General features: G+C 36.3%; 1 protein-coding gene and 1 long non-coding RNA gene across 51 annotated transcripts in view; one reads left to right on the top strand and one right to left on the bottom strand.

Moving 5' to 3' along the window:
• The window catches only part of MAP2 (microtubule associated protein 2), a 298,362-nt gene extending 273,359 nt beyond the window's left edge, over positions 1–25,003 (top strand). For 28 of the 50 annotated variants that reach the window (XM_086342582.1, XM_086342651.1, XM_086342613.1 and 25 more), the window contains 5 exons: positions 3,489–3,829; positions 13,993–14,085; positions 16,023–16,104; positions 20,811–20,923; positions 21,145–25,003. In XM_086342582.1, coding sequence (XP_086198708.1) covers positions 3,489–3,829; positions 13,993–14,085; positions 16,023–16,104; positions 20,811–20,923; positions 21,145–21,360 — 845 coding nt within the window. In that variant the 3' untranslated portion in view covers positions 21,361–25,003. The remainder of the gene's footprint in view (positions 1–3,488; positions 3,830–13,992; positions 14,086–16,022; positions 16,105–20,810; positions 20,924–21,144) is intronic. The other 22 variants (XM_086342896.1, XM_086342878.1, XM_086342775.1 and 19 more) reach the window with 2 other exon arrangements.
• Positions 18,946–19,682, bottom strand: LOC147377929 (uncharacterized). The gene is made up of 2 exons (XR_015142890.1): positions 19,570–19,682; positions 18,946–19,076 (listed from the first exon to the last, which is right to left on the bottom strand). It is a non-coding gene; the product is annotated as an uncharacterized LOC147377929 (long non-coding RNA).
• Positions 25,004–25,269: the final 266 nt, after the last annotated feature.

The following is a 25,269-nucleotide window of genomic DNA, read 5'->3' as shown; positions in this document are numbered from 1 at the left end:
TCACTAAAACTCTTTTCACCTTAACGCATATAAAGTATTCAAATGAACTAGCAAAGAAAACCTTTAAGAGTGAGTTATCTTCAGAGAGGAGAATTTAACTCCAAATATTTGGAGTTAGAATTGGGCATCAACAATAACCCCAGGGATGCTGAGCCAACACAAAGGCACCAAGTGTTCCCCAAAGGCGCACCTTGAACTGCACTTGTGTTTGTTGCTATGGAAGCAAAATGGCACTTTCTCACACAAATCCCAACTTTAAGCTACTGTGCTCTGCTTTTAAAATGGCATGCTAAGTTGCTTTAGTCGTGTCCACCTCTATACAAATTGCTTTTTATGTCCTGAGCCAACTCTATTTTGACTTTTTAACTTTACTTACATTCATAAGCATATGGCATTGTATTATTTGGTAATGAACATAACTGATACTCTGATAATATTTTATCCCTACATAGCAATAGCTAAAAGACATTGGGACAATTACCAGAACAAGCAATTTGCTTCTTCCCATCTCATCTCCTTAAGGTAAAGAATCTGCCTGAAGGAGACCAAGGTTCAAGTCGTGGGTTGGGAAGATCCTTTGGAGAAGGGAATGGCAGTCCACTCCAGTATTCTTGCCTAGAGAATCCCATGGACAGAGGAGCCTGGCAGGCTACAGTCTGTGGAATCACAAAGAGTCGGACACAACTGAGCAACTAACACTACTATTCCTTAACTGCACAAGGGAATGTTCTAGCATTTTGTACTGCTATTGAAAAGATTTGAAAGAATGCTATGCAAGAAGTTTATTTAGCCGAAAGGGAGGGAAAGACATTGTCATTGTAGACTTGACAAGATAAGAACAAACTGTAATAGAGTAACTCATAAATATTTTTGAATCATTTTAGTAACTTAGATTTAATATTTTCTATTTCAAAACACATAGGAAACACTCAAATTTTTCATTTTTGATGACTAGAATATAATTTATTACAATAAAAATTGATTGATATCTATTGAACAGCAATATTAAGAGCTTCTTAATACTTGTGACTGATTTTTTCTCATTTTCCAGATATAACACAGAACCTTCCTCCTTTACATATTCAAAACATAAAGCCATTTACTCTTGTTGCTATTGAGTCGCTAGGTCACTAACTCTTTGCAACCTCGTGCACTGTATATAGCACATCAGTCTATTGTGTCCTTCACTAGCTCTGAGTTTGCTCAGATTCATGTCCATTGAGTCACAAAATAATTCTTAAATATTTCTTTTAGTTAATATTGTTATACGTATCTGGAATATTGCTTCAACTCGGCCTCCATTACAGTAACAAGTACCTCCATACACAGAGAAATTTTGAATCAAATTTGTAACATTAAAAAAGAAAATATGTTGAGCTTCTGCTGTGTTCAGGCCCAACAAAAGACACCAGTGCTAGGTAGAGGGACAAAGAATAAAGATATGATCCCCCTCCCCAGAAGACCTGAGATATTTAAGAAAGATGAAATGATGGAGAATACATTTGAGGGAGAAATAAGTTTTCTGAAGAGATTTTTCAGAACATACGTACTGGCTCAAACCAAGATCAAAACCTTGGCCCATAAACAAACTTTGTAGCCAGGAATCTACAAAAAGTCAAGTTGAATGTGGTTGTATTACCCTGGTCTTGAAATGTCATATTTGTGGAAAGCAATAAAAATCACTAATTTATCACTTTACTCTTCTCAAATCCCATGTCATATTTTCCATTGAAGCATCTACCTATGTCTTTCCCTTCTACTAAAAGACCAAAAGGACACAGGGCAACTTTCCTTTGATATGTGAAAACTGTTCACTGAGAGACGAAATAGAATTGTTCTGTTTCTCCAGGAGATTGAGCCTGGGTAGATTTATTTTGTCTGCAGACTTGAGCTCACTCCTTGTAAATATTTAAGCAAAGATTATTTATAATTGTCCCCCTTCTCAGGAAGAACTTTCTACATTGATGATGAATTATATCAGGTGACTCTAGGATTCCTTCTACTTGACTGATTTTAAAGTTGATGAGTTATATCTTTATCCTCCTCAAAATTTCTAGAAGATTCATTGATTATACAAAGTTACATTGCTGTCATTTAGTCACTAAGTCCTGTCCGATTCTTTGCAAACCCATGTACTGAGCCCTCCAGGCTCCTCTGTCCATGGGATTCCCCAGGCAAGAATCCTGAAGTGGGTTGCTGTTTCCTTCTCTAGGGGATCTTCTTGACCTAGGAATCCAACCTGCATCTCCTGCTTTGGCAGTCAGATTCTTTACCACTGAGTCACCAGGAAAGCCCCACAGAGTTACATTCTTAGCAGTAAAAACTAAAAACTATGCCCTTTCTATAAAATATTTTTAAAAGTGAGAGAATTTGTATAATATAAACAATGTAAATCAGTATTCTATTATTGGAATCAATGCATTATTTGAAGAGAAAAGACTTTTCAATTTAAGAGGAAAGTTCAACATATATTAAGAAGCTGAGTATCATATCTGTCTTAGAATTTAATGTCATCTGGGTGAATGAGCCTTAATGTCCTTATTACTGAGTAAGAAATAACAAGAGCTGCATCAATTGTGTATGTGCATGTTTGGTTATCAAATGTTTAGTATTCACAAAAGTTCTTTGAAAAGGTGAGAATCTCCTATTTTAATGAGACTCTCCTAAGGTGTGTCCTCTTTTTTAAATCATTATTCTTTTAAAAAAGCATTTGAAATGGCATTTAAGCACACATTTTAAAAGATAATATGAAAGAGAAGCATAGCATAGGAAAATGGGGGAAAGAGTTAAATGATAAAATGAGGGTAACATCAAGTTGAGGCAAACAAATGCATCTTACAGCATCTTGCATAATAGACAATGAGGGATTATTGATTTGACTCCAAACTGCAAATACTGAAAGTATGGGATAAAACACAATCAGGTACAAGACTGACTGTGAATAAATTGTAACATCCCACTTTTCAAAAGAGAGAGCTAGATTTTTTTAAGCTAAATAGTTTTCTACACAGGCCAAAATCATGGGATCTAAATACACTGTTTTGTGTTGTATATCCACCTGGATCTTGGAATAAACTTTCTGCACAAAGGAATAAATAATCCACACATCATTCAAAGAATCTTCAGTTTATATGAGTCCACAAAGAATATTAAGTGTAGACTCTTTTTCCAGCTAAAAGCAGATCCATATGCTTTAATGATCATGCAAGTAGAAAATATTTTTGACATATCATAATGAAAATTCAGAATAAATCAGGAAAACCCAAGTATTATCTTCACATTGATAGCAATGCATGTTCAAAAGAATGTCATCAATTTGTGAACCTAAAAATAACGAGATTCTCACCTTTTCAAGCATTGTTGTAATTCGTAAATATCCTAAACCCTTTAGAAATTTGATGAATTATAAGTTCTAACAATGGATGGGAAAAGGGATGTCTCGGGGGAGAACTTTCTGACACTGTGGTTTGGGTTCGGTTTTAATATAGGGTCAGAGCCAATTCGCAGAGCAGGAAAAAGTGGCACTTCCACACCCACTACCCCTGGATCAACCGCCATCACTCCTGGCACCCCACCAAGCTATTCTTCACGCACCCCGGGCACTCCTGGAACCCCCAGCTACCCCAGGACCCCTCACACACCAGGAACCCCCAAGTCGGCCATCTTGGTTCCCAGTGAGAAGAAAGTCGCCATTATACGCACGCCTCCGAAATCTCCTGCTACTCCCAAACAGCTTCGGCTTATCAACCAACCACTGCCAGACCTGAAGAATGTCAAATCCAAAATTGGATCCACAGACAACATCAAATACCAGCCTAAAGGGGGCCAGGTAAGAATCATATGAACACACGTATTTGCTGCCAAAGTAAAATCCCTGTTACTTACTGTGTTGCCGTCCTCACATGACAGGCTTACAGTTGTTAAAAGAGAGATGGAGGTTTTATAGCATTACTGGTTGTGATTTATTATTAATAGTTTGGATCTTATCTGAGAAAGCTACCTTATAAAATATATTGTAAATAATATGCTGTGTCCATTCCTTCTGGTTATTATTAGATAAAAATTGATTTAACTGTAGAGGAGAATCTTTTAGTTGATTACCTAATAGATCCTGTTTGAATGTTTCTCTGTTGACTTGTGGATTTTAACTTAGGAGATATAAGTTTCATTTCTGGTATAAATTTGAGTATTATCTGGTATGAATTTCTGGCATGATACTGGCTTTGAGCTCATTTGACCATCTTTTAGTGATACTACTTTTATCACCTTCCTTCTCCTCGAGGATTTCCTATGATATTTTCTACCATTTCCCCGTGTTCATTCCAAATCAGAGCATGGTTCCCCAAGTTGTTTCTCAGCCTGCTATTGCCTAAACATTGCAAAGGGCAGATTTTCACATTGATAATTAATAGATGACTCTACATGGGTATAAGAAATTCTGTTTCAGAATAATTGTGTTTTAGAGTTGTTGGTAAAACTCTACCTATTGACTCATAACTTCAGCTTCAGAGCAAACATTTATATATATTTTTTCCAACCAGAGAGCTTGAGTTCTACCTTAACCTAAACATTGCTTTCACACTGTATGTTTGGACAAAGCAATTAGCCTGGAAGGAGATAAAACAAATATCACCTAATGTTTCCCTTGTGATATTGATATGCCCATAGTCTGACTTTTATTCTAAATGAAGGGATGAAACACCCATCCTTGAGTAAAAGAAGAGGAAAGCAGTAATTTCCTTTATACATTAACAAAGTATAATGCCCTTGTTCAATATATCAAAAAAAACCTTAAAAAAAAATTTTTTTTCCCTCTCTTTTACTTGTCTCTTGTATTTTCTGCCACTGATTTCTGGTATCCCCCTCTTACGCCAAAGAAAATACATTTTCAGCAGGTTTAGAAGAAATGTCTTGCCAAAACATGAAGCTGTCAAAGACTCCCACTCAGCATTAAAACAAAAATTTAATGTTGCTTTTTCCTTTAGCAACAGACTTCTCTGCTTTCTCATTATGATTCTGTTCAAGAAAGTCCAGAGTTAAGAAAAAATCAACCAAAGAAGAGAGGAAGGACTCAGAATTCCATTTTTAGAACAACTGTAACATTCTATAATAATATAGTCACAGAAAAATGCTTTTTTTATAGAAGAATGTAATTAAAATATGAGCTATAAGAAACCTTTTTAAGCAAAAAACAAAACAAAACAAATTATATCACATTTAAGCCTATAATTCCCCAAATCTCATACTCTTGCCTTTATCATAGTTTTGCACATCCAAATATGATATTATATTTATACATAAATAATTGAAAAGAGTAAGTTGAATAAAATAAATTTATACCAATTTGCAAGTTTATCATTTTTGTTCTTTTGAGCTACCTCCTAAAATAGAGTAGTTATAATGTGTATTTAAAATCAGTTCTCTTTTTGTGAATATCCTAGTGTTCTAATATTTTCCTTAATTAAATGTGAGGTTTATTTGCCTATCTTCTGGAAAATATTGATATTTAAAAGAATCTATTTCTTCTTAGAATCACAAGGGAGTTAATTATCTCAAAGATATTTTTTTGAAACTAAAAGGAAAATTGAATAAAAAATAAATGCTTATTGATATAATTCGACAATAAAGATTTTGTTCAAAGGACTTTTAAAGGTAGAAAGACAAAAAGTGGTTTTGGCCTCAGCTTTGCTAGAATCATTAAGTTAACCAACCCCCAAATTTGAAGACTTAAATTTATTTTCTCTTTCTACTTCTTTATATCTTGCTGTGATTATTTCTGTGTCTAATTTTAATTTTCTCCTATATTTGTTAATTCATAAAGTTGATGTAAAGACATTCTTCTGAGGTGAACTAGTGCTGCCCTAGAGATTATGGTAATTAAGGACTAGTAAATACATACGCTGGGAGGGATTGGGGGCAGGAGGAGAAGGGGACGACAGAGGATGAGATGGCTGGATGGCATCACTGACTCGATGGACCTGAGTTTGGGTGAACTCCGGGAGTTGGTACTGGACAGGGAGGCCTGGCGTGTTGCGATTCATGGGGTCGCAAAGAGTCAGACACGACTGAGCAACTGAACTGAACTGAAATACATATAACACAGAAAATTAAAGAAAGAATAAAATTAGCCACAAAATCACCATGTCAATTGAAGAAAATCTTTGGTTCCATGCTGCTAAGTTGCTTCAGTTGTGTCTGACTCTGTGCAACCCCATAGACGGCAGCCCACCAGGCTCCCCCGTCCCTGGGATTCTCCGGGCAAGAAACTAGATTGGGTTGCCATTTCCTTCTCCAATGCATGAAAGTGAAAAGTGAGAGTGAAGTCGCTTAGTCATGTCCAACCCTCAGCGACCTCATGGACTGCAGCCTTCCAGGCTCCTCCGTCCATGGGATTTTCCAGGCAAGAGTAGTGGAGTGGGGTGCCATGGCCTTCTCCATGAGGCCAGTATTAAACAAATGCAAAATTATCCTATTGCAACTTCAGATGACTTGGAAAAATTCTACAGTAGTGGAATTATAAAGTGACTTTTGTTGGAGAAATGGGAAGTGTTTCCTCACCAAGATAAGACATAGATGATAGGAGTATATTTGCCTACTATTTTGTGACAGATGGCATCAATGTATTTAAACTGGAGAGGAAAATGAATTAGAAAATTTGGATGCAGTACAGTTGAACTGTCTTTGTAGGAAACATATTTTACTCAACATTTAACACTATGGTCCTAAAAGCCTCCTTGTGTATGGTCTCCTAGTGTATGGTCTTCTCACACACAGAGGGTGAGGAGAGTTTCTTTTTCTTTACATGTTAAACTGGGGATTTTCGCTGGATTTTAAAGGTTCAACTTTATAAAACAACTAAGAAAAATTTTTATGTAAAAGTTTCTTAGAAATTATCAAGATAGTAATAATATGCCAAAGACCCTTGTTATTAATATCTGGTTAAGAATCCATAAACTGGGGAAATCAAAGCCAGTTGTATGGTGTCTCCAATAGTAAATTATATATACTAGGATATTTGAGTGGACAGTGACCAACCCAGAATCATTGAAGAGAATAGGACAATAGCGATATCTTCTGTAGGAGCCCAGTTTTGTAACAGACATATGGCATCTATAATTATTGAGAAAAATAGTCGCACAGCTCTTATTAGTGAAATGGGAGTAAATAGGTAGATACAACCTTCATTCATATAATTCAGAGCATCTCCACATACTCTATTGTCAAAAAATTTGGTGTGGTTTGATTGTATGTAAAAATTAAAATTTTAAAGCATTATTATTTTTGTATTAAAGTTTGTACAGTCACTAAATATAAAGAGAAGAAATCTCTAATGGAAGATATATGTGTCTTAGGGATTCAACAACAACCTTCCACGTTGGGAAGCTTTTATTATTTGTCCCAATTTCAATGTTTATTGCTCTTCCATATGCATAAGTTGTGTGCTTATGGCTGTTATCTCTTCTGTTAAAGTCCAGTTTTCTTTTGGCAAAGAGGCTCAACTCAGAGCTCAGTTCAGTGCGGCAGGTCAATGCCTAATGGACTGGATAAGCTAGGTGAAGCTATGAGGAGCTTTGCAAAAAGCAATAAAGTTCATCTTTTCAGCTAAAATATAAATTCAGTCTACTGGTAAGAACATAATGCAATCTTGAATTCACTATAGATAGTAAGCTTGGTTAATTTAACTCAAGGCATAGGTAAAGCTATCTTATTAAGTGTATTAATTTGAAGCTGTCTCACTGTACTTAGCTCCTTAATCTACAATCATCTAAATCTAAATTTTAAAATAGTGTTAGTGTTTTAAGGACTCGGCTGCTTGATTTAAACAAAGATAGGAAAATAACCAGTTTCTCTAAATGTGTGGCATAAAAAAAAATAAACAATAGCTGAATGAATGGTACTTTTTCTGTCTATTGGTCAGATCCATCGAAACAGATACATTACCATAAGTAAAGTTAATAGGCAGTAGAGATTTGCTGTATGACACAGGGAACCCAAATCCAGCTCTCTGTAACAACCTAGAAGGGAGACAGCTTAGCAGGAGGTTTAAGAGAGAGGAGACATATGTGTATCTATGGCTGATTGATGTTGATGCATTGCAGAAACCATCACAATATTGTAAAGTAATAAAGTAATTATCTTCCAATTAAAAATAAAAGTAAAAAAAATTCCTTTATATACTCTTAACAGACTCCATAAATATTTGTGCCACAAAGGGCAAGCTGAAGGTGAGTGAAAAAGCAGTGTTTTTGAAATAGAAGCAAAGAGAGAGAGTAAGAAGAAAATGAATTGAATGAAATGTAGAGTAGAATCTTTTTTATATTTTTTATATAAAATTGTAGGCAATATCCTGCGACTTTTTTGGCCTTTCACGTGCTACCTTGAATGAGTTGCTTTCAATTTTATATTCAAGGGGAAAACAAAATTAATTCTGGAGGCAACTAATAAATTATGGTGAAACAGGATTTTTTTCTTATCATATAAAATTATTATGATCAATTTTGTGAAGGTCTACTAAGGTGCTATTAATATACATAGGCACATTTACAGAATCAAAAATTTTATAAACAGAGAAAGATAAGCTTATTTTGATCTTTTTCTCATTTGCAGATTTATTCTTTAATCATTTACAAAGACTCTGCTGTGTACCATATGACACATGACACATGGCCTGGACAATCTAAGCAAAAGTGTTTGTTTTCCTTGTCCTCTCCTGGTGTCCTGCCTTTATTTGATTTAAAATTTTTTTCCAAGCCATTTCTTTCCATCACCTTAGGGCTACAAATAAGTACTAATTAAAAAGTATAATAAAATACCCGACTAATTGTAAAATACTGTCAGTCAACCCAGCATGAAGAAAAGCTGTTCACCAAAATATATTACATAATATTGACAGGAAATTTTTTTTTGCAACCAAAGTCATCATTATCTCAAAATGAAAGCTCCTTGAAATCAGGGACTCTGTCTTTATGCAATAGAACTTTAATAACTATAATTCAAGTACTTTTGTAAGGTAATGAAAAGTTTTCAAGCTAGGCTTCATAAATATTAATTATTAAAAACTATGGAAAAATTATTACTTTGGGTTTACAAAACTGAGACCTATAGACTCTCTTTTTGTTTGTTGTTCATTTACAAACCAAACAAGGACATGGAAACAGCCTTGAATCTCAGGTTGTTTTCCGACAATTGAACAGACTCTTGAAAAGTTAGTTTATTACCAGCATGGCCTAATATTCCTTACACTATCTTAAAGTTTTAAACTAAAAAAAAAAATGTAATATCAAGAAGTTACGGCATATGAACTTTATAAACCTCTTTGTATGTTAATTTTCATGAGTCACAATGACTGTCGTGTTAGTAACTTTCCTTCCAGTATCCATGGACAGACCACTTAACCTATGTAACAGTGGGTCTAATGGCTAAACTTAATGTCTGTTCACCAAAACGTTATTTCCAAATTTTTCAGCATTATCTATTCACTCCAGTATTTCTCAGTGTAGTTCTACTTTCTGTGCTTTGTGACACAGCCTATACAGGAAAATTGAGCTCTCATCTAAGTGGATCCTCTACCATGTTCTTTTCCTTAGAGCTCTGTGGAATTGTTTGTTTTGACATAAACCATTATTTCTGTTTAAATGTGTATTGAAATATGCTTATTGTTTATATTTGATATACTTAGTTTTGAAGATGTTATTGGTCAGTGTAGGTAAGTGTTAATTAAAATTCACAGTGGACTATACTGTTTATACACCTGTGTGCGTTTTGACCAGAGCACCAGGTTGTTCACAGATGAATATTTGAAGAGCACTATCCAGAGAACTTTTAATCTTCAGGAATATATATGATATGATAATATTTTTATTTTAATATATGATGTCTATGGACTCTATAGAGGGTAGATAGTTTTCATTAAAATTGAATGTTATGGAATAGGAAATACTTTTGAGAAAGGCAGAAAGTGTTTTTAAACTTGATAAGCATTCCTAAGAAATGAGGCAAACCCAAAGGAAAAGCTTAATGCTCTATAAAGTTGAAGGGAAGTCAATTGAATGTCACTCAATTCTGTGTAAGACTGCCTTGGATGGGGAAAGAAATGATTTTGTAATTGAGGTTCATACCTAGAGGATGCCTAAAGGGCCTAGCACCAGGCTGTAAAGGAACTGAGAAGAGAATCCAACTTTTAGACACCAAGTTACTTTCCATATCTTGGTATCTTGAGTTGACATGTGGATATTTTATTTTTAAAAAGCAGCAGCAGAGAGTGTCAAAAAAAAAATCAGATTCCCATTGCTCAAGGAACCCATTTTGACATCGCGATTACTAACTCTGTTTTGTAAACTGTTTTACTCAAAACTAAAAATTTCATTTTTCATGTTTCATGTTTCCAACTAACCTCTAGTAAGAGAGATCTATTCCTGCCTTCAAGCATATCCCACATTTTGTATTCCTCCTCTTTCTTAGAGTAACCCCATTTGAGGGAGGAAAAAAAACCTCATTTCTCTACAGGAGCAATTCAGCTTATATGCAGAGAGAGTACAGTGGCAGATCATTTCAATTGAACCATTTGTGATAAAATTCAACTAGAATCACATCAAAAATATCCAGAAAGTAACTCTTCTGTTCTTTCCTAGTGTAGTGGAGGAATAGATAGAATTAACTAAGTTAAAATAATTCTAATTAAATATTCAGTTGCATTAATCTATTCTTTATAACTCTTCATGCTTACAAGACCCTTATATGAAAGAAAAATCAGTGATGTTTGCATATAAGTCACCAATATATGCCCAAAAGAATGAAATCCTTTTCTGCCAACCCTGCACTGAGGAACTGGTTTGCCTGAACCCTGAAAGATAATCTGTTACATACTCAACTTGGAGTGAGGGCATTCTGTCAAGAGATAATAACATAAAGACATCATGGGGATGAACTTGAAAATATAAACAAGGCCCCTATAGTATAGACTATAACACAATCTGAACAAAATGTAATATATTAAAAGAGAACTCAAACATCAGTATTGCTGCGAACCTTGGTTGCCTGGTTATTAGTTTTATATTTTGTCTCATTTTATAAGAAATAGGAAATTTGGTAGAATTTTTAATAAGGCATAGCTTTTGGAAGATGATCCAGTTGCTTGATATAATAATACATTTCATGTGCTATGAAATATGCAGAAGGAAAGATTCTCTCATTCTTTGCATTAATAGAGCAAGTAAAATTTCTAATGGAAAAAAATTAACAAAGATTAAAATGTGGTTTAGAATTAATGTTGGATAATGACTATTTGACTATTTTTCCTTTATATTATAAATATAAAAAATTATTTCATTTGTAAAATAGAAGTTCATTATATTTTTTTAGGCAGTCTCCAAGATATTAAAGTAATTTTCCCTTGACATGGGCTTTAGGAAAATAAAAGTCCAATGAGAATTTCTTCCCAAAGAAAGCAGTTTTCATTTCAATTTATCCATAGAGAACAGAGAGTTAAAACTCAACTCTGATTAAAAAAAAAAATCTAAAATAAAGCTTTAACCTTCACAGCAGCCATCTGTTTTTCTATTTTGTGGGAGGGATGGTTTCTAAGGACCGCCAGTATTTGTGGAATCAACTCTCTAAGGTGTTATTTGTCAATGATCCTAGAGATGTTTGGCATGAAGTAGTTTGTAATTGTGGTAAGGCATAAATGTGAGTTACATGGCTCAGGTACAAGTTGTCAAGCTAGAGTGTAAATCTCACTGAACATCAAACATTCACAGCCCTGAGTGGTTTTATTTCTGTCCATTCAACCATTAAGCAAAATGGTGAATGTCATACTTTGTCTCATTTTAGACAGAAGCAGTATACTATGAAGTTTTTGCAATTATGGAAATATGTAAAGGCTGTGCTATAAATGCATGTCCAAGTGAGCAAACATAGGTTAGTAAAATCTACCATCAAAAAAGGCCAGTTAGGTTTTTTACTAGAAAATCCATGATTCTCTTGAAAATCTAAAGAAAAGCAACAGAAGTTGGCCTTGAAGTTTTAGGATTTAAGATTTGAATCATCTTTAAGTAATGCTGGCAATATGTCCTCGTTGGGTTTGAATCATTTGCTTTGGAAAATCATAAAAAATGTCAAACAGTTGATTAAACATTAGAGTCAAACAAATTTATGCAACTGAATTTGGAATTTCCATTTTTGCAACAAGTGAGTCAGATTTAATATTTGGCTTTTGATCACTTGGTAATGAGTCACTTGATTGGTACTCTTATGATCTCTAAATTAAAACTTGTAAATGAAATATGAGACTCTGTATATCCCAAGGATTAGAAAAATGGCTTAGATGAATTCTTTTTCATTTCCAAAATAAATAGCTCCTTATGCAGAATAATTTAAAGTATTACTATTAGAAAAAAACAAATCAGAATTATTTGCTTTCTAAGAATAACTTATCTGTGAAGTTTGAAATGTAATGGCCCTTATTGACTTGTTTATCTGCATCTACAGTTTACTTGAAACCCTTAGAACAACTATGCTTTTTGTTAGATACAGACTTTGTGACATTGCCATTTTTTTTAATTGGAATATTTATTATGCTCAAAAGAGTGCCCACATCATCCTGTCTTTTGAATTCAGATTTTGACAAGTCTCTTCCCTTGGGCTGCCGATGAGAGCTGTCAATGATGCTTCCCTGTAAGGAACAAGCTATCTTGTCAGTGTTAGGCAGACGCTGCAATTTAAGCTTTGTCTAGTTAAAAATAGTCAAGATTCAGTGTCCTTTTGAATTTTGTACTCTTTTTTGCAAATTAGAAGAGATGTGATACCATTCTTGGAGAAAGCTGTATATCTAGGGTAAATTTATTTTGCTTTTTTTTATGTATAAGAGGATAAACTGTCCCCTAAAATACTGGAAATGTGATATCTCTCTAGATATTGGGGGGTACTTTTAGTCAAAATGAAATAAAACAAACAAAAAAATAACAAACCTTTCCTTCCATTCTTACATTGCTTGTTTTGGAGGGCTCTCCAAAACATTCAAAATTCAGAAGATGCATGAAAGAAGCTACAAGAGTTATTACTTTGCACATTACTTTACACCTGAGTAATATCTTTCCAGATCTGGATTTGCTGTTGTCCTTAAAGATGAACACTGGACTTCCTGAAAATAGAAATGAAACACCTAACCTCAAATCTGTTGGGCCCAATCCAGACCTGGACTACCTGTACATGGCCTGGTTCAGGTCAGCTAGTTGACAGTCCTTGGTTTTCTCCCCTGTAAAAATGGAAAGGATGCTATCACACCAAAGTCAAGGGTATTGGCTATTTATGAGCAGGTGTCAGAAAGTGGCCTTTCAGAAAGCTGCTAAACCAAACCTGCAAGGGAATCATGAAGGCTTCCAGTAGAGGAGGCTCAGAGTCTCCTTGTTGATGATCTTGGGAAAACCAGAGCTTCTTCCCTCAGATGAGTGAGAACCCTAACCTGTAGCAGTCAGCCAGACCAGTGTGAACCTCATCATTCTGCATGGACCAGTCGTAGTCCACTCAAGTTTAACCAGGTGATTTACAGTCAGGCTAACACTCCAGAAGTTGGAGGGTGGGGTGGGGAGAGCACTGGCACATCCTTCAGAAACCAGGGCTGAACTATTGGACCTTCCATGGAGGAGACCTGAGCCCCAATGTTGCCCACAATATCGGAAACCTCCTCACAGATAATTTACTTTTCTGTTCCTATATTGTTTCCAGATTACAGCGGCCTACAGCCAGGGTATCAGGCTCTCAAGCACTGGCCCTTGGAGATGGGGGTGAGGGGTGCAGGAGAAAAACACTTCATATTTACATGATAGATTTGCCTTTAAGTTTCAGTGTTAGTTTTTCTCATAAATGATAAATGTAAGTGGAAAGGAGTTTGGAAGCTCTTTGGTGCTAACCCATTTCTGGTTCCCTGGTTCCCAATATTCTATCCCAGAATTTTGAAAGAAAATGCACAGTGAAGTTACTTCCAATTCCTTTTAGGTTAGGATTTTAAACAAGAAGATCGATTTTAGCAAGGTTCAGTCCAGATGTGGTTCCAAGGATAACATCAAACATTCTGCTGGGGGCGGAAATGTAAGTAGAAGCTTGTGTCAGAAGCTGTCCTGATTGTGTGGCGCCAATCTGCACAGCTGGCACTTCGTCTCCTTTCTCACCTCCTTCCCAACACCTCCCAGCACACTCCCCACTTCTTGTTGCTGTGCCACAAGTCCCCCTGGTTTGGGAGCTTGTCAGCCTTGCATTTTCAGTGATGGGCTTTCCATCCTTCCCTCTGAGATCACTGGTGAATTTCTTGCTTTTTAAAGGGGGACACCATGGTTTTCAGGGAGATGGAAAGCCCATTTCACCTGCCAATTTGTTGCTGGCCTTTGGCTTTAAGGTATTTTCTCATGCTGTCTCTGCTCCCTTGCAAAAGTCAGCTGAGCACACACTTTTCTAGCTCCTTTTGAGTTACTCCTGAGGCAATGACTGATGTATGAAAGTATCCAAAGTGTATAATGTCGATCTTTTGTGCTTCATTATTCATGAGAGTTGGGATAATACAAACCTGGTGAAGCATGGCTCATCTGTAATTCAAAGTGAAAGGATTCAAGTCCCAGTATACTCTTTGTCTTGATTTTTTTTTTAATCCCTGTCTCTTAAATTGGGTGGAAATAATATTCTCTGAGAGGAAGAGAAAGATGAATTCATGTTTCTCAAAAGTATTTGAGGAAGAGTTCAAGCAGGCAGACTCAAGTAAAGTAGGCATGGTTCTTTGTTAACATTAGAATAATAAAAAAGGTGAATAGGGTGACTATACTACAGATCCAATCACCTAGACTTTGGGTTCTAGCCATCTGTGACTCAAGTAATTTATAGAGTATCAAATCCAGAATTCTTGCTTATCTAATAACTCTTGGTTTCTTGCTCCTCGGTTGGGCAGAGATGGAGTCAAACAGTGAAAAAAGAGACAAGCAAGTGCCTGATGTTCAAGGCAGCTCCACTGAGCATGAAAATGTGCCATATGGGAGAACCCCAGCAAGATTTGCTGGGCTCCTTCTAGGGTCAGGGCTGAGCCTCAGGCTCAGTGTTTACACTGACAGGCTCCCCTCATCCCTGGTGCACTGACTGTAAGTACACGCCGTGTACTGCTCTCAGGGAAGCAATCTCAGTCCTGGAATTAATAGGTAATTTTGAGAGTATCAGAGGATTGACCCAGCTGACCTCTACAATAGGTGCTGCTGGTCAAAACACCTACGAAGGAAAGGATGATTTTAAAGTTATTAGAGAAGCTTCCAACCTCCAAACCAATAGTCTGAAACTTTCCCCTAGAGAAGAATCGCTTGTTCAACTTGATTGATTTGATTGGGGAAGATTCCTTAGCCCCATTTCCAGTGCTAGATTACATAATTCCCATGTATTTCTGATGTAAATGAACCAGGACCATGCTTGGAAAGCACCCTTTCAAATATTAGAAGAAGAATTGATTTCAGTAAAACCCAGAAGAAAAACAAATGCTATCTTTTTATCATTTGGTGTGCAATAAAAATTGCATTTAGCCAAAATATGGCAAGAGTGTTTTAGAAAAGCATGTTTAGAGCTTTCTTCTTCTTGTATCTTAAAGCAGTGTTGGACTTCTTGTTTGTATGAGCAGTTTTGGTCACTTTCATGTAAAAATCACTTTCTAAAGAATACTTTCCCTTTTCACTTGGCTCTTTGCTTATGGAAAGGTTTAATACGGTGTGGCTTCTTTCTCTGAGTGGAAAGCGTGCCTTCTTAATACAGAAGTTCTGTCCCTTTGTGGCATGATCTGTTTTCTACTAATAAAATCTTCTCTTCTAGGATTTTCCTTCACTTGTGTTTTTCTTTCCAACCAAACATATGGGAGAACGTATGGAAGATTGCGTTTTCCCATGTGTGTGTATATGTTGTTGTATGTTGTGAGTTTGGGTATATTTCTAGATTTTACATATGAGCTTAGGGGCTTATTTACATCTAAACTATTTTAAGCCTATTTTCTGTGGTTCACACAGGTACAGATTGTCACCAAGAAGATAGACCTAAGCCATGTGACATCCAAATGTGGCTCTCTGAAGAACATCCGCCACAGGCCAGGTAAATCAGTATTTTTAGTAGTCTGAGAGAGATTATATTGAATTCAAAAAATCGACAAGCAAAGTTTTTGTTGCTGTGAGATATCTGATTGGAAGGACCTTTCCACATCCTGATACTTCATGCTTGTGTTAATAGAAACTTAAATTAGAAATTTTGAGGCATCTTCATATGGACAAGTAAACTCAGTTACCACAAACAGGCCACATATCCTAGGACACGTTAAAAATGAAAAGATACAGGAGATGCATTTATCTGTATGTACTCAACATGCTTATTGGAGCTCTTTTGAAATATATAGTCTATAAAATTATATTGGGCCATATATTCTTATGTAATTCATGGACTGAATGCAGCATTTCAAAGGTTTTGCAAGAAATTGTTTTTCTACATTATGTGGGGGAAAAAAGGATTGTGCTTTTTAACAAAGCTGAAGAAATGTATTTTTCTGTTGAATTTCTCAGATCTAGGTCAATAAGCATTGTGAATCTTCAGAATGCAATGTCTCCCCAACTTATTTGACCACAGACTGCTTGTTTTTCTGGAATATCTCATAAGTTTAGTTCAGTTGCTCAGTCATGTCCAACTTTTTGCGACTCCATGGACTGCAGCACACCAGGCTTCCCTGTCCATTACCAACTCCTGGAACCTGCTCAAACTCATGTTCATTGAGTTGGTGATGCCATCCAATCATCTCATCCTCTGTCATGCCCTTCTCCTCCTGCCTTCAATCCCAGCTTCAGGGTCTTTTCCAGTGAGTCAGTTCTTCACATCAGGTGGCCAAAGTATAGGAGCTTCAGCTTCAGCATCAGTCCTTCCAATGAATATTCAGGACTGATTTCCTTTAGGATTGATTGGTTTGATCTCCTTGCAGTCCAAGGGACTCTCAAGAGTCTTCTCCAACACCACAGTTCAAAAGCATCAATTCTTCAGCACTCAGCCTTATTTATAGTCCAACTCTCACATCCATCCATATATGACTACTGGAAAAACCATGTATTTCATAATATCTCATTATTATGAGATATCTCATATCTCATTATTATATCTTAGGATATCATAATATATGATATATTATGATATTTTATGATATATTTTTATGGGATATCTCATATCTCATAAGTCTAGTGCCCTAAGGTAGAGTGTATATTCATATGTGCTAGTGATTTTTCCCTATTTAATTTGTGAATTTAATGCATATGTGTCATTTTTTTCTAAGTATCATGTACTATATGTTTTTGCTAAATTCCACCTCCACGCATATGTAAATAATGGACAATTGTCAAATTTGTTAATTTTCTTGAGACTATTTTGACATAACATATATACCATTGAAGGACAAAAAATTGATTTTAACCATCTATTCTTGGCATCTTAATTAAACCAGGTAATATCTTAATCCCATGAATCATAATCTCAAGTGTTATCAGAACAAGGTAAAAGAACAACTGACCCCAGTAAGATTTCTGACCAAAAGATTATTGAGAAGAATTTTTTTAGTTGAAAAACAAAAGGTTTCAAAAATGGATAAGTATTGGAAATATGTCTAGAAATTGGGCTTCACTTTGGCAAAGGGTGTTAATAAAGCAATTCAAGGAGATAGAAACTACATATAAGGAATTTCCATTACTGATTTCAGAATTGTTATCTGGAATTAGCCGTCTATCATTCATGAGAGAGAAGGAACATGTTCCCAAATGGGTATCTTCACAGCCCCCCATCTGTGCCTTATATCTACAGACATTTAGCTGATTTTGTCCTGTGTCAACAGTATGATGGAAGTATCTGGGTACACTGCCTACCTTCTTCCAGAATACAAAAGAAAATACTGGACTCTGTAATTCCAGATGATAAGTATACATTTAGTTCAGTTCACCTAAAGTCTTGATGCACAGAAAAATCTTCTATATACGAGAAAATATCACGTGTATGTTTTACAGGTCATAAAAGGCTATTGTCATGGACTCCCACCTATTTCTCACTCTTACTTCATAATAAGTGAATCAGATGACCAAGTTCACAAAGACGTGTTAACACAATGAATGATCTTTGACAATAGCAAGCTTTTCACAAAATTACTTTGGATTGTAGAATGTCTCAGAAGGAAATAAGGAGGAAACAATTCATCACCTGGAGGCACAAATTGAAATAGCTAGTCTTTTGACTTCACTTTGGAACATAAGAAGCTTGATGGGGATTATAATCCTCTGCAGTTACTGCTCCTAATGGGGCCAGAATTTTTCAGAACCAAAGGCAGAGATCTCTGATTTCAAATGAGCTTCTCTAACAGTTCTATAAAATTACCTAGCTACCCACTCTAGTATTCTGGCTTGGAGAATTCCATGGACTATGCAGTCCATGGGGTCGCAAAGAGTCGGACACAAATGAGGGACTTTCACTTCACTACAGCAGGACTGTGACAAAAATAGACTTCTCAGGCTTCCTTTTCTGAATATAGTTTGGGTCAATATTACATTGTTTTTCCCTTCTCTCTCAAAATATAGTCTAACAAAAATTTTAATAGGGTTATATTGGCACAATATATAATCATAAAACTTGAAAAGACAGTTTCTATCAGAGGCTTATGAAAATAGAAAAGTAAGATCTCAAGAAAGTTGATCTCCTGTAATTGAAAATTCAGTATCCTCTAGCGTCTAACCAATATAACTGTGTTTTATGAATCACACTAATCCTGTCACAACCAACAGGTGAGACCCATGGGGCCAAGTAAAATGTTGGTAGAATAACACCCCTGCAATAATGCATCTTTTGAGGGAAGGACAGCTTCATGTCTCCTACAGGAATGAGTTAAATAGCATCATACACATCCTAAGCCTTCCGAAGGAGTGTGAATGAATCTTCAGAACGTAACCCAGGAACTTCCCTGGTGGTCCAGTCGTTAAGTCTCCATGCTGCTCCCAGTGCAGGGGGCCCAGACGTGATCCCTGGTCGGGAACTTGATCCCACATGCTGCCCTAAGACCCAACACAGTCAAGTCAATAAATGTAAATTTTTTTAAATGTAATCCAGTAACATCATACAATTTCAAGGGGGCCCTGGCCAGGTAATTGGGTGTTAATATAAATTTCTAGATATCACATGAGAAAAACACCGCAGGAATAAGAGACCTGTGAAGTTTTAACAACCCTTTCTCTCTCATCTATGGAAGTAAATAAGTATCAAGAGTCCAAAATTAAAAAATCTTTTCCATGTTTCCATAGAGTCCCTCAGGTATTTTTTCCAAATCAAAATCCCAAAAGAGATGCAATAATAATAGAGGATCACATGGCTTACTACTGGCCTTATTAAAAAAAAAAAATATGCATACAGCTAAAACCAAGTTGCTAATGAAAGTGAAAGCTAGTCTCTTAGGTGGAAACAGGTAAAGGTATCTAATCCAGATTCTTCCCAGGTCAAAGACATCGGCAGACAGGCCCAAGAATAAGCTAAAGAACAACAGATACCTACTCGACGTAGAACTGCTTGCATTCACAAGCCTGAAAAGGTGTGCAGAAACGGAGGTGCCACAGAAGGGCGGCTCATGGCACTCTCATCTATCAGCAGATCCTCGATTTTCAGCTAATTAACATTTAAGAAATGGCATCGTCAGAACTCCGTCTCCATATTATCAGATCAGTGTCAAATTAGTCCTATGGCATCTGGACAAGAATGGGATCTCTAAGATTCCCTTCCTATCACTCCATCTACTAATTAAAATGGAAGCTTTTAAGCACTTCAGCCTCTGACTCCAGTTTCATCAGTCAAGGTATCAGTGCTGAAAATTTACAAGTGGCAATATCATGCATATGTACACAATTGCTAGCCTGTAAGTGACCTATTACCATGAAGAAAAATAGAGAAGTGCTTCCTTGCAATTTAATTTGCTCCCTTAAGAATAAGAGACAAAATACTCCAAGTTTGAGAAAGGATACATATGGTACTTTCATTGTGTTATTTTTAGTTTTTATTACATAGATAAGAAAAATACCTCTGATATTTTAGGTTAGCCATGAGTAGAGAAAAGAATTAATATGTAAAGCAATCCAGGGAATGATACAAAAAGGATGTCACTGCCTTAGATGGATATATGAATGTGCGAGTTGGACCATAAAGAAGGCTGAGGACTGAAGAATTGATGCTTTTGAACGGTGGAGTTGGAGAAGACTCTTGAGAGTCTCTTGGGCTGCAAGGAGATCGAACCAGTCAATCCTAAAGAAAATCAATCCTGAATATTCATTGAAACGACTGATGCTGAAGCTGAAGCTCCAATTCTTTGGCCACCTGATGCGAAGAGCTGACTCATTAGAAAAGACCCTAATGCTGGGAAAGATTGAAGGCAGGAGGAGAAGGGGACAACAGAGGATGAGATAGTTGGATGGCATCACCAACTCAATGGACATGAGTTGGAGCAGGCTCCGGGAGTTGATGATAGACAGGGAAGCCTGGCGTGCTGGGCTCTGTGGGGTCGCAAAGAGTTGGACACGACTGAGTGACTGAACAACACCTTACTTAGATGGTATGGGGAAAATGGTGTAGACTAAAAATTCTAAAAGATTCCTTTCCCATCTATGGTCAGAGGGTTAGTAGAGTTCATTAAGTTTGTGATTTGCCATGGTCTACCTGCTATAGTCATTTTGGGGAACTAGTCACCAAAATAGAAGATTTAATGTTAGCAAGGCATTTAAAAGCCTTTCTCATCTCCTCCGTAGGTGGTGGGCGTGTGAAAATTGAAAGTGTGAAGCTAGATTTCAAAGAAAAGGCCCAAGCTAAAGTCGGTTCGCTTGACAATGCTCACCACGTTCCCGGAGGTGGTAATGTCAAGGTAAGACACAAGATTGTGAGCAGATCTTGCCTTTTTAAAAAATCCTTTTGAAATATTCTTCATCAAAATAGGTCCCAGATTAAAGACCTGGACACCCAGGAAGTAGGGATGGCAGAGCTGAATAGAAGTGACATGAACATCAGCTCTGGGATACAGAGAAAGAGCTAGGGGACAATTTAAAATGTTTGAGTTAACCGAGGACTGATGCTTGTCTTAAACAGATTGACAGCCAAAAGTTGAACTTCAGAGAGCATGCTAAGGCCCGTGTGGACCATGGGGCTGAGATCATTACACAGTCCCCAGGCAGATCCAGCGTGGCTTCCCCCCGACGACTCAGCAACGTCTCCTCTTCTGGAAGCATCAACCTGCTTGAATCCCCCCAGCTTGCCACCCTGGCCGAGGATGTCACTGCCGCACTCGCTAAACAGGGCTTGTGAATATCTCTCATTTAGTATTGACGTCATACTATTTAGGCATGAGCTCTGGCAGGAGTGGGCTCTGAGCAGGTGTTATATTCATTCTTTACAAACCGTAAAATAAATAATCTCATTCCCAAACTGTAGTAATTGTTACAATTTTATAAAAAAAAATAGTATATGCAGAAATTGATTTGATTTCCATTTGCAACAGGAAGATACTGGCTTTACATGAGTACAATTGGACAATTTTTTTTTCGCTCTGCTGTTTTGCATGGAGTATCATTATTTTAAAAATTGCATTTCTACCTTTCATGTGCCTGAAGGCTATCTACTACATTCTGAAAGGCCTTGTTAAAATCCAAGCTGCTCATTTCACTATTCTGTTGCTGGGTGAAAAGATAAAAAGTTGCCCCTTGTAACTTATTACAGGTTAAATTAAATCAAGGAGTCATTGCAGGAAGGGAAGAGCATGTAAGAAATGGTTTTTTTTTAAAGCATTATTTTGTATAAATGGGAAGAAAGATTCAATTAAGTTATTAACGTTTGGGACCTGGATAATTATATCAGAGTATAAGTCAATCCAATAAATTATTTAATTAATTAAAAAATAGTTTCGAAGCATTTGAGCTGTGGTTGAGGAAGTGAAAGTGCATCTCTTAGGAATGAAGCACTTTCATTAGGATGGACTTGTGTCTGGTTAGGATGTCAGTTGATCAGCTAGATTTGTGTCCACACTACCAGTTTCACACCCTTTCCATCTGTTTGATACAGTATTATAGATATAAATATATATATATTTCTCTGTGGCCATTTGTGATACTTCCTCATACTTGAATATTATACTTCCTTATTCACAGTATCTGTGTCTCCTGCACCCTTTGGTGTTGCAATTTTAGGTATGTGAAAGTAGATGTTAGCAGGGTTCTCTCCCTATTAAAAAAAAAAAAAGTTAAAAAAGACAAAAAGTTTTAGCATGAAGTTGCTTTCTGTAACAACTCAAAACTGTAACCCTGTTTTAGTGCCAGATACAAGTTTCTCCCATTAAAGTTTCTCCCGTGATGCTAGAAAAAATTTATTTTTCTTTGCTTTCACCAACATGGAGTTTGTGGGGGTGGGTCCAGTTATACATAAAAGGGGTTTACAGATTGTTGGTTTAAGATTATGGGTTTGTCTTATTTTGAATCACAGAATATTTTGGGGTTTACTCCTATAATCATTCATGGAATAGACTTATTAAGATTTCTTTTTCTTTTTTTTCCATTTGCTAAAGTTGAAACTAACAGTGGGAGTTTGGGACATGATATTCCATTCTTCCAAGCAGTACCTGTTTATTCAGTTATCTGACAGAAAATGTTTGGCCTCCATACCCGAAGTAAGATCCCTTGATCAGAAAGGGAAAATACAATATTTTGAGAACTACAAAATATTGGAGATGCAGATATCTAAATCAGTTTTTTCATGATTCCAACATTGCACTCTATAAAGGAATACTGTTTTACTATTATTTATCAGTAGCTAATATGGTTCTGACTTTATATACAGTCTAGACATCACAAGTCAACTAATTCTTCTTTAAGAATCATTCATCTTAAATTTATGAAGAAGCAATGAAATAGTCATTATTAGTCTGAGTAGGGCAATGGGTTACTAGGATGAATGGATGCTTTTTAGTATTTATCTATTCTTTTTCTTGCTCAGGGCTGGTAGGCTGGATCTGAAAAGTTAAAGGCAAATGTTTCAATAGGGTTTGATCCCTTTGAGTCAAATCAGTTCTCAAGCATAAAGGAGGAAATGATGAGCATGGACTGAGGCAATAAGCTAGTATAGTAGCATCTAAGAACGAAGCTGAAGGATGGAAAGGCAGAGAGACACGGGTGCCGCGTTGTGACCCATTGGAAGTTACAGCCAACGTGACTTCCGTGAAAGAAACTCTGTGAGCAAAAGTGCACCATTCACTGTCAACTAAGAGATTTTACGGAGGCAAACATTTCTGAAACTATAGCTCAGTTATTTAGGATAGTCAAAGATTTAGAAAGGACTGATTAGGACTATGGGTGTGTCTATTTTCTGCCTAATTATTGCTGTGAGGTTTGATTTGACCAATCTGGGCATTTTATTCATCAGCTTCCTTTGAAATGCACCAGGAAATAGGAAAAGAAAGAATAGCTGTGTGGGGACTTAATGGTATTTTCTTATGTGTTAGGTAGTGTTAGGTAGTGATTAAAGCTCTAGAAAGAAATTAACAGCTGGTTAGAACAATTTTAACCTGTGAAACATGTATTTTTTTCAACTTGGTTTAAAATTTTTATAAACACTAAGTAACCATGTTCTACATATTAAAATTGTTTTTTTACAAATACATGTCTAAAATAAAGATTATATAAGGTACCCAGTGATTAGATTTGGCATTAAAACAAATGTTTGCTTCAAATCACAGCAAAATTACAATGACTAAATACCCTCACTTTGTATGGAAATTAATAATTCTATAAAATGAAATTGAAAATTGGTAGCAGTAAAAGAAAGAAATACAGGCTAACTGTCTTCTTTGGGGGATAAGGGGTGGAACCCATCTTACCTTTACTCTCAAGATTAACGACACAAATTAAGCTTTTTGAACACCACTCTTGTGGGGACATCCATACGCTGATCTAGAAATTAAGGCTTCATAGTCTCAATTCTAGATCAATTAATGCCAGTTTCTCTCTGGCTTTTGCCTTGGAGAACCTGTTTAAGGAAACATAAGTAATCCAGAGCTATGAAGAGTTAAAAGGCCCACTCACTCTCTCTGGGTCACCTGCAACCAATAATTGGGTACCTTTCAATGATGCAGGAGAGATCCGAGTTCATGATGAGTTTCAAAGGCCATGTTCATTTAGGAACCAACTCTCTCTGGATTCTCCTGCTGAGTTCCAGCAGGGTGATGGGCTGAAATCCCACCCACAAGCAAGACACCTGTGGATCACCAACGAGGTATAGCTGAAGAAGGCTGAAGTGAGAACTTGGTTAAATGGAAGAAAGTACTGACAGTAGCTGGCCTTCTCCACATACTCACATAGTTTTAGAGCAGGAAATGGGATCATCAGGCAAAATAAGAGATCCAGTCACTATTATTAAAGAAATCATCTCAATGTGGTTGATTTTTGACATAGCTGCAATTATAGCATTTTCTCCTATTTTTTATACTATGAAAAGGAGGAAAACAAACCATTCATGGTCTAAGTAGCTAGAAAAGGTAGATTCATGGTTTGAAAAGGCAAATTCTAGGCATTCTTTCCAAGATTAATATGTTAAATCAGTATTGATGTTTGTTTTTTTAAACCTAGGGTTTTTAGCCTGGGTATGTAGGTTGAGGCCAAGTCCCTCTGCAGGAAAAAGCTTATTTTTAAACTCAGAAAATGTCAATCATGATACTTCAACTTTAGCAAAAAGAAAAAAATCAACAAAAAGTATACTCTGTATGCTGGGATTCCAAGGTTCCAACATGCCGCTACAAATCTGTGGGGGGTTTCTTTCTTCTGATAATTCTAGAGCCTGTTACCATAGAAAGGCATTTCTTCAATGGCTGGTTGTAGTTAGTTCATGTTTTTCAATCAAAATTTGCAAATGTATTTGTTGCTGTATAGTGATTGTTTTGCAAAATAAAATTGCTTGTCACCTATCTGATAGTTTCAGATTGTTTCTTCTTGTTTCCTGGGAAAAGAACATAAAACATAATACATATTGCTCAGTCCAACCAAAGAAAAATTATGAAGAGGAGGCTTCAGTTATCTGCTGAATGCTGGCTGTGTGTCAGGCCCTATCACCGCTGTATTAGCAGGATGCTATCTGTTGCAAGTGACAAACTCAAATTGGCCTAAGCATAAAGGCTACTTTATTGAGTCAAGTCTCCCATCAAGGCAAGAGTATCTGCCTCAGGCGAGGATG

The sequence above is a fragment of the Bos grunniens genome, chromosome 2 (genome assembly GCF_055505025.1).
Source record: "Bos grunniens cultivar Pamir isolate PY7600 chromosome 2, Bosgru_T2T1.0, whole genome shotgun sequence".
Taxonomy (NCBI): domain Eukaryota; kingdom Metazoa; phylum Chordata; class Mammalia; order Artiodactyla; family Bovidae; genus Bos; species Bos grunniens.
This window is presented reverse-complemented; position numbering and strand designations above follow the sequence as displayed.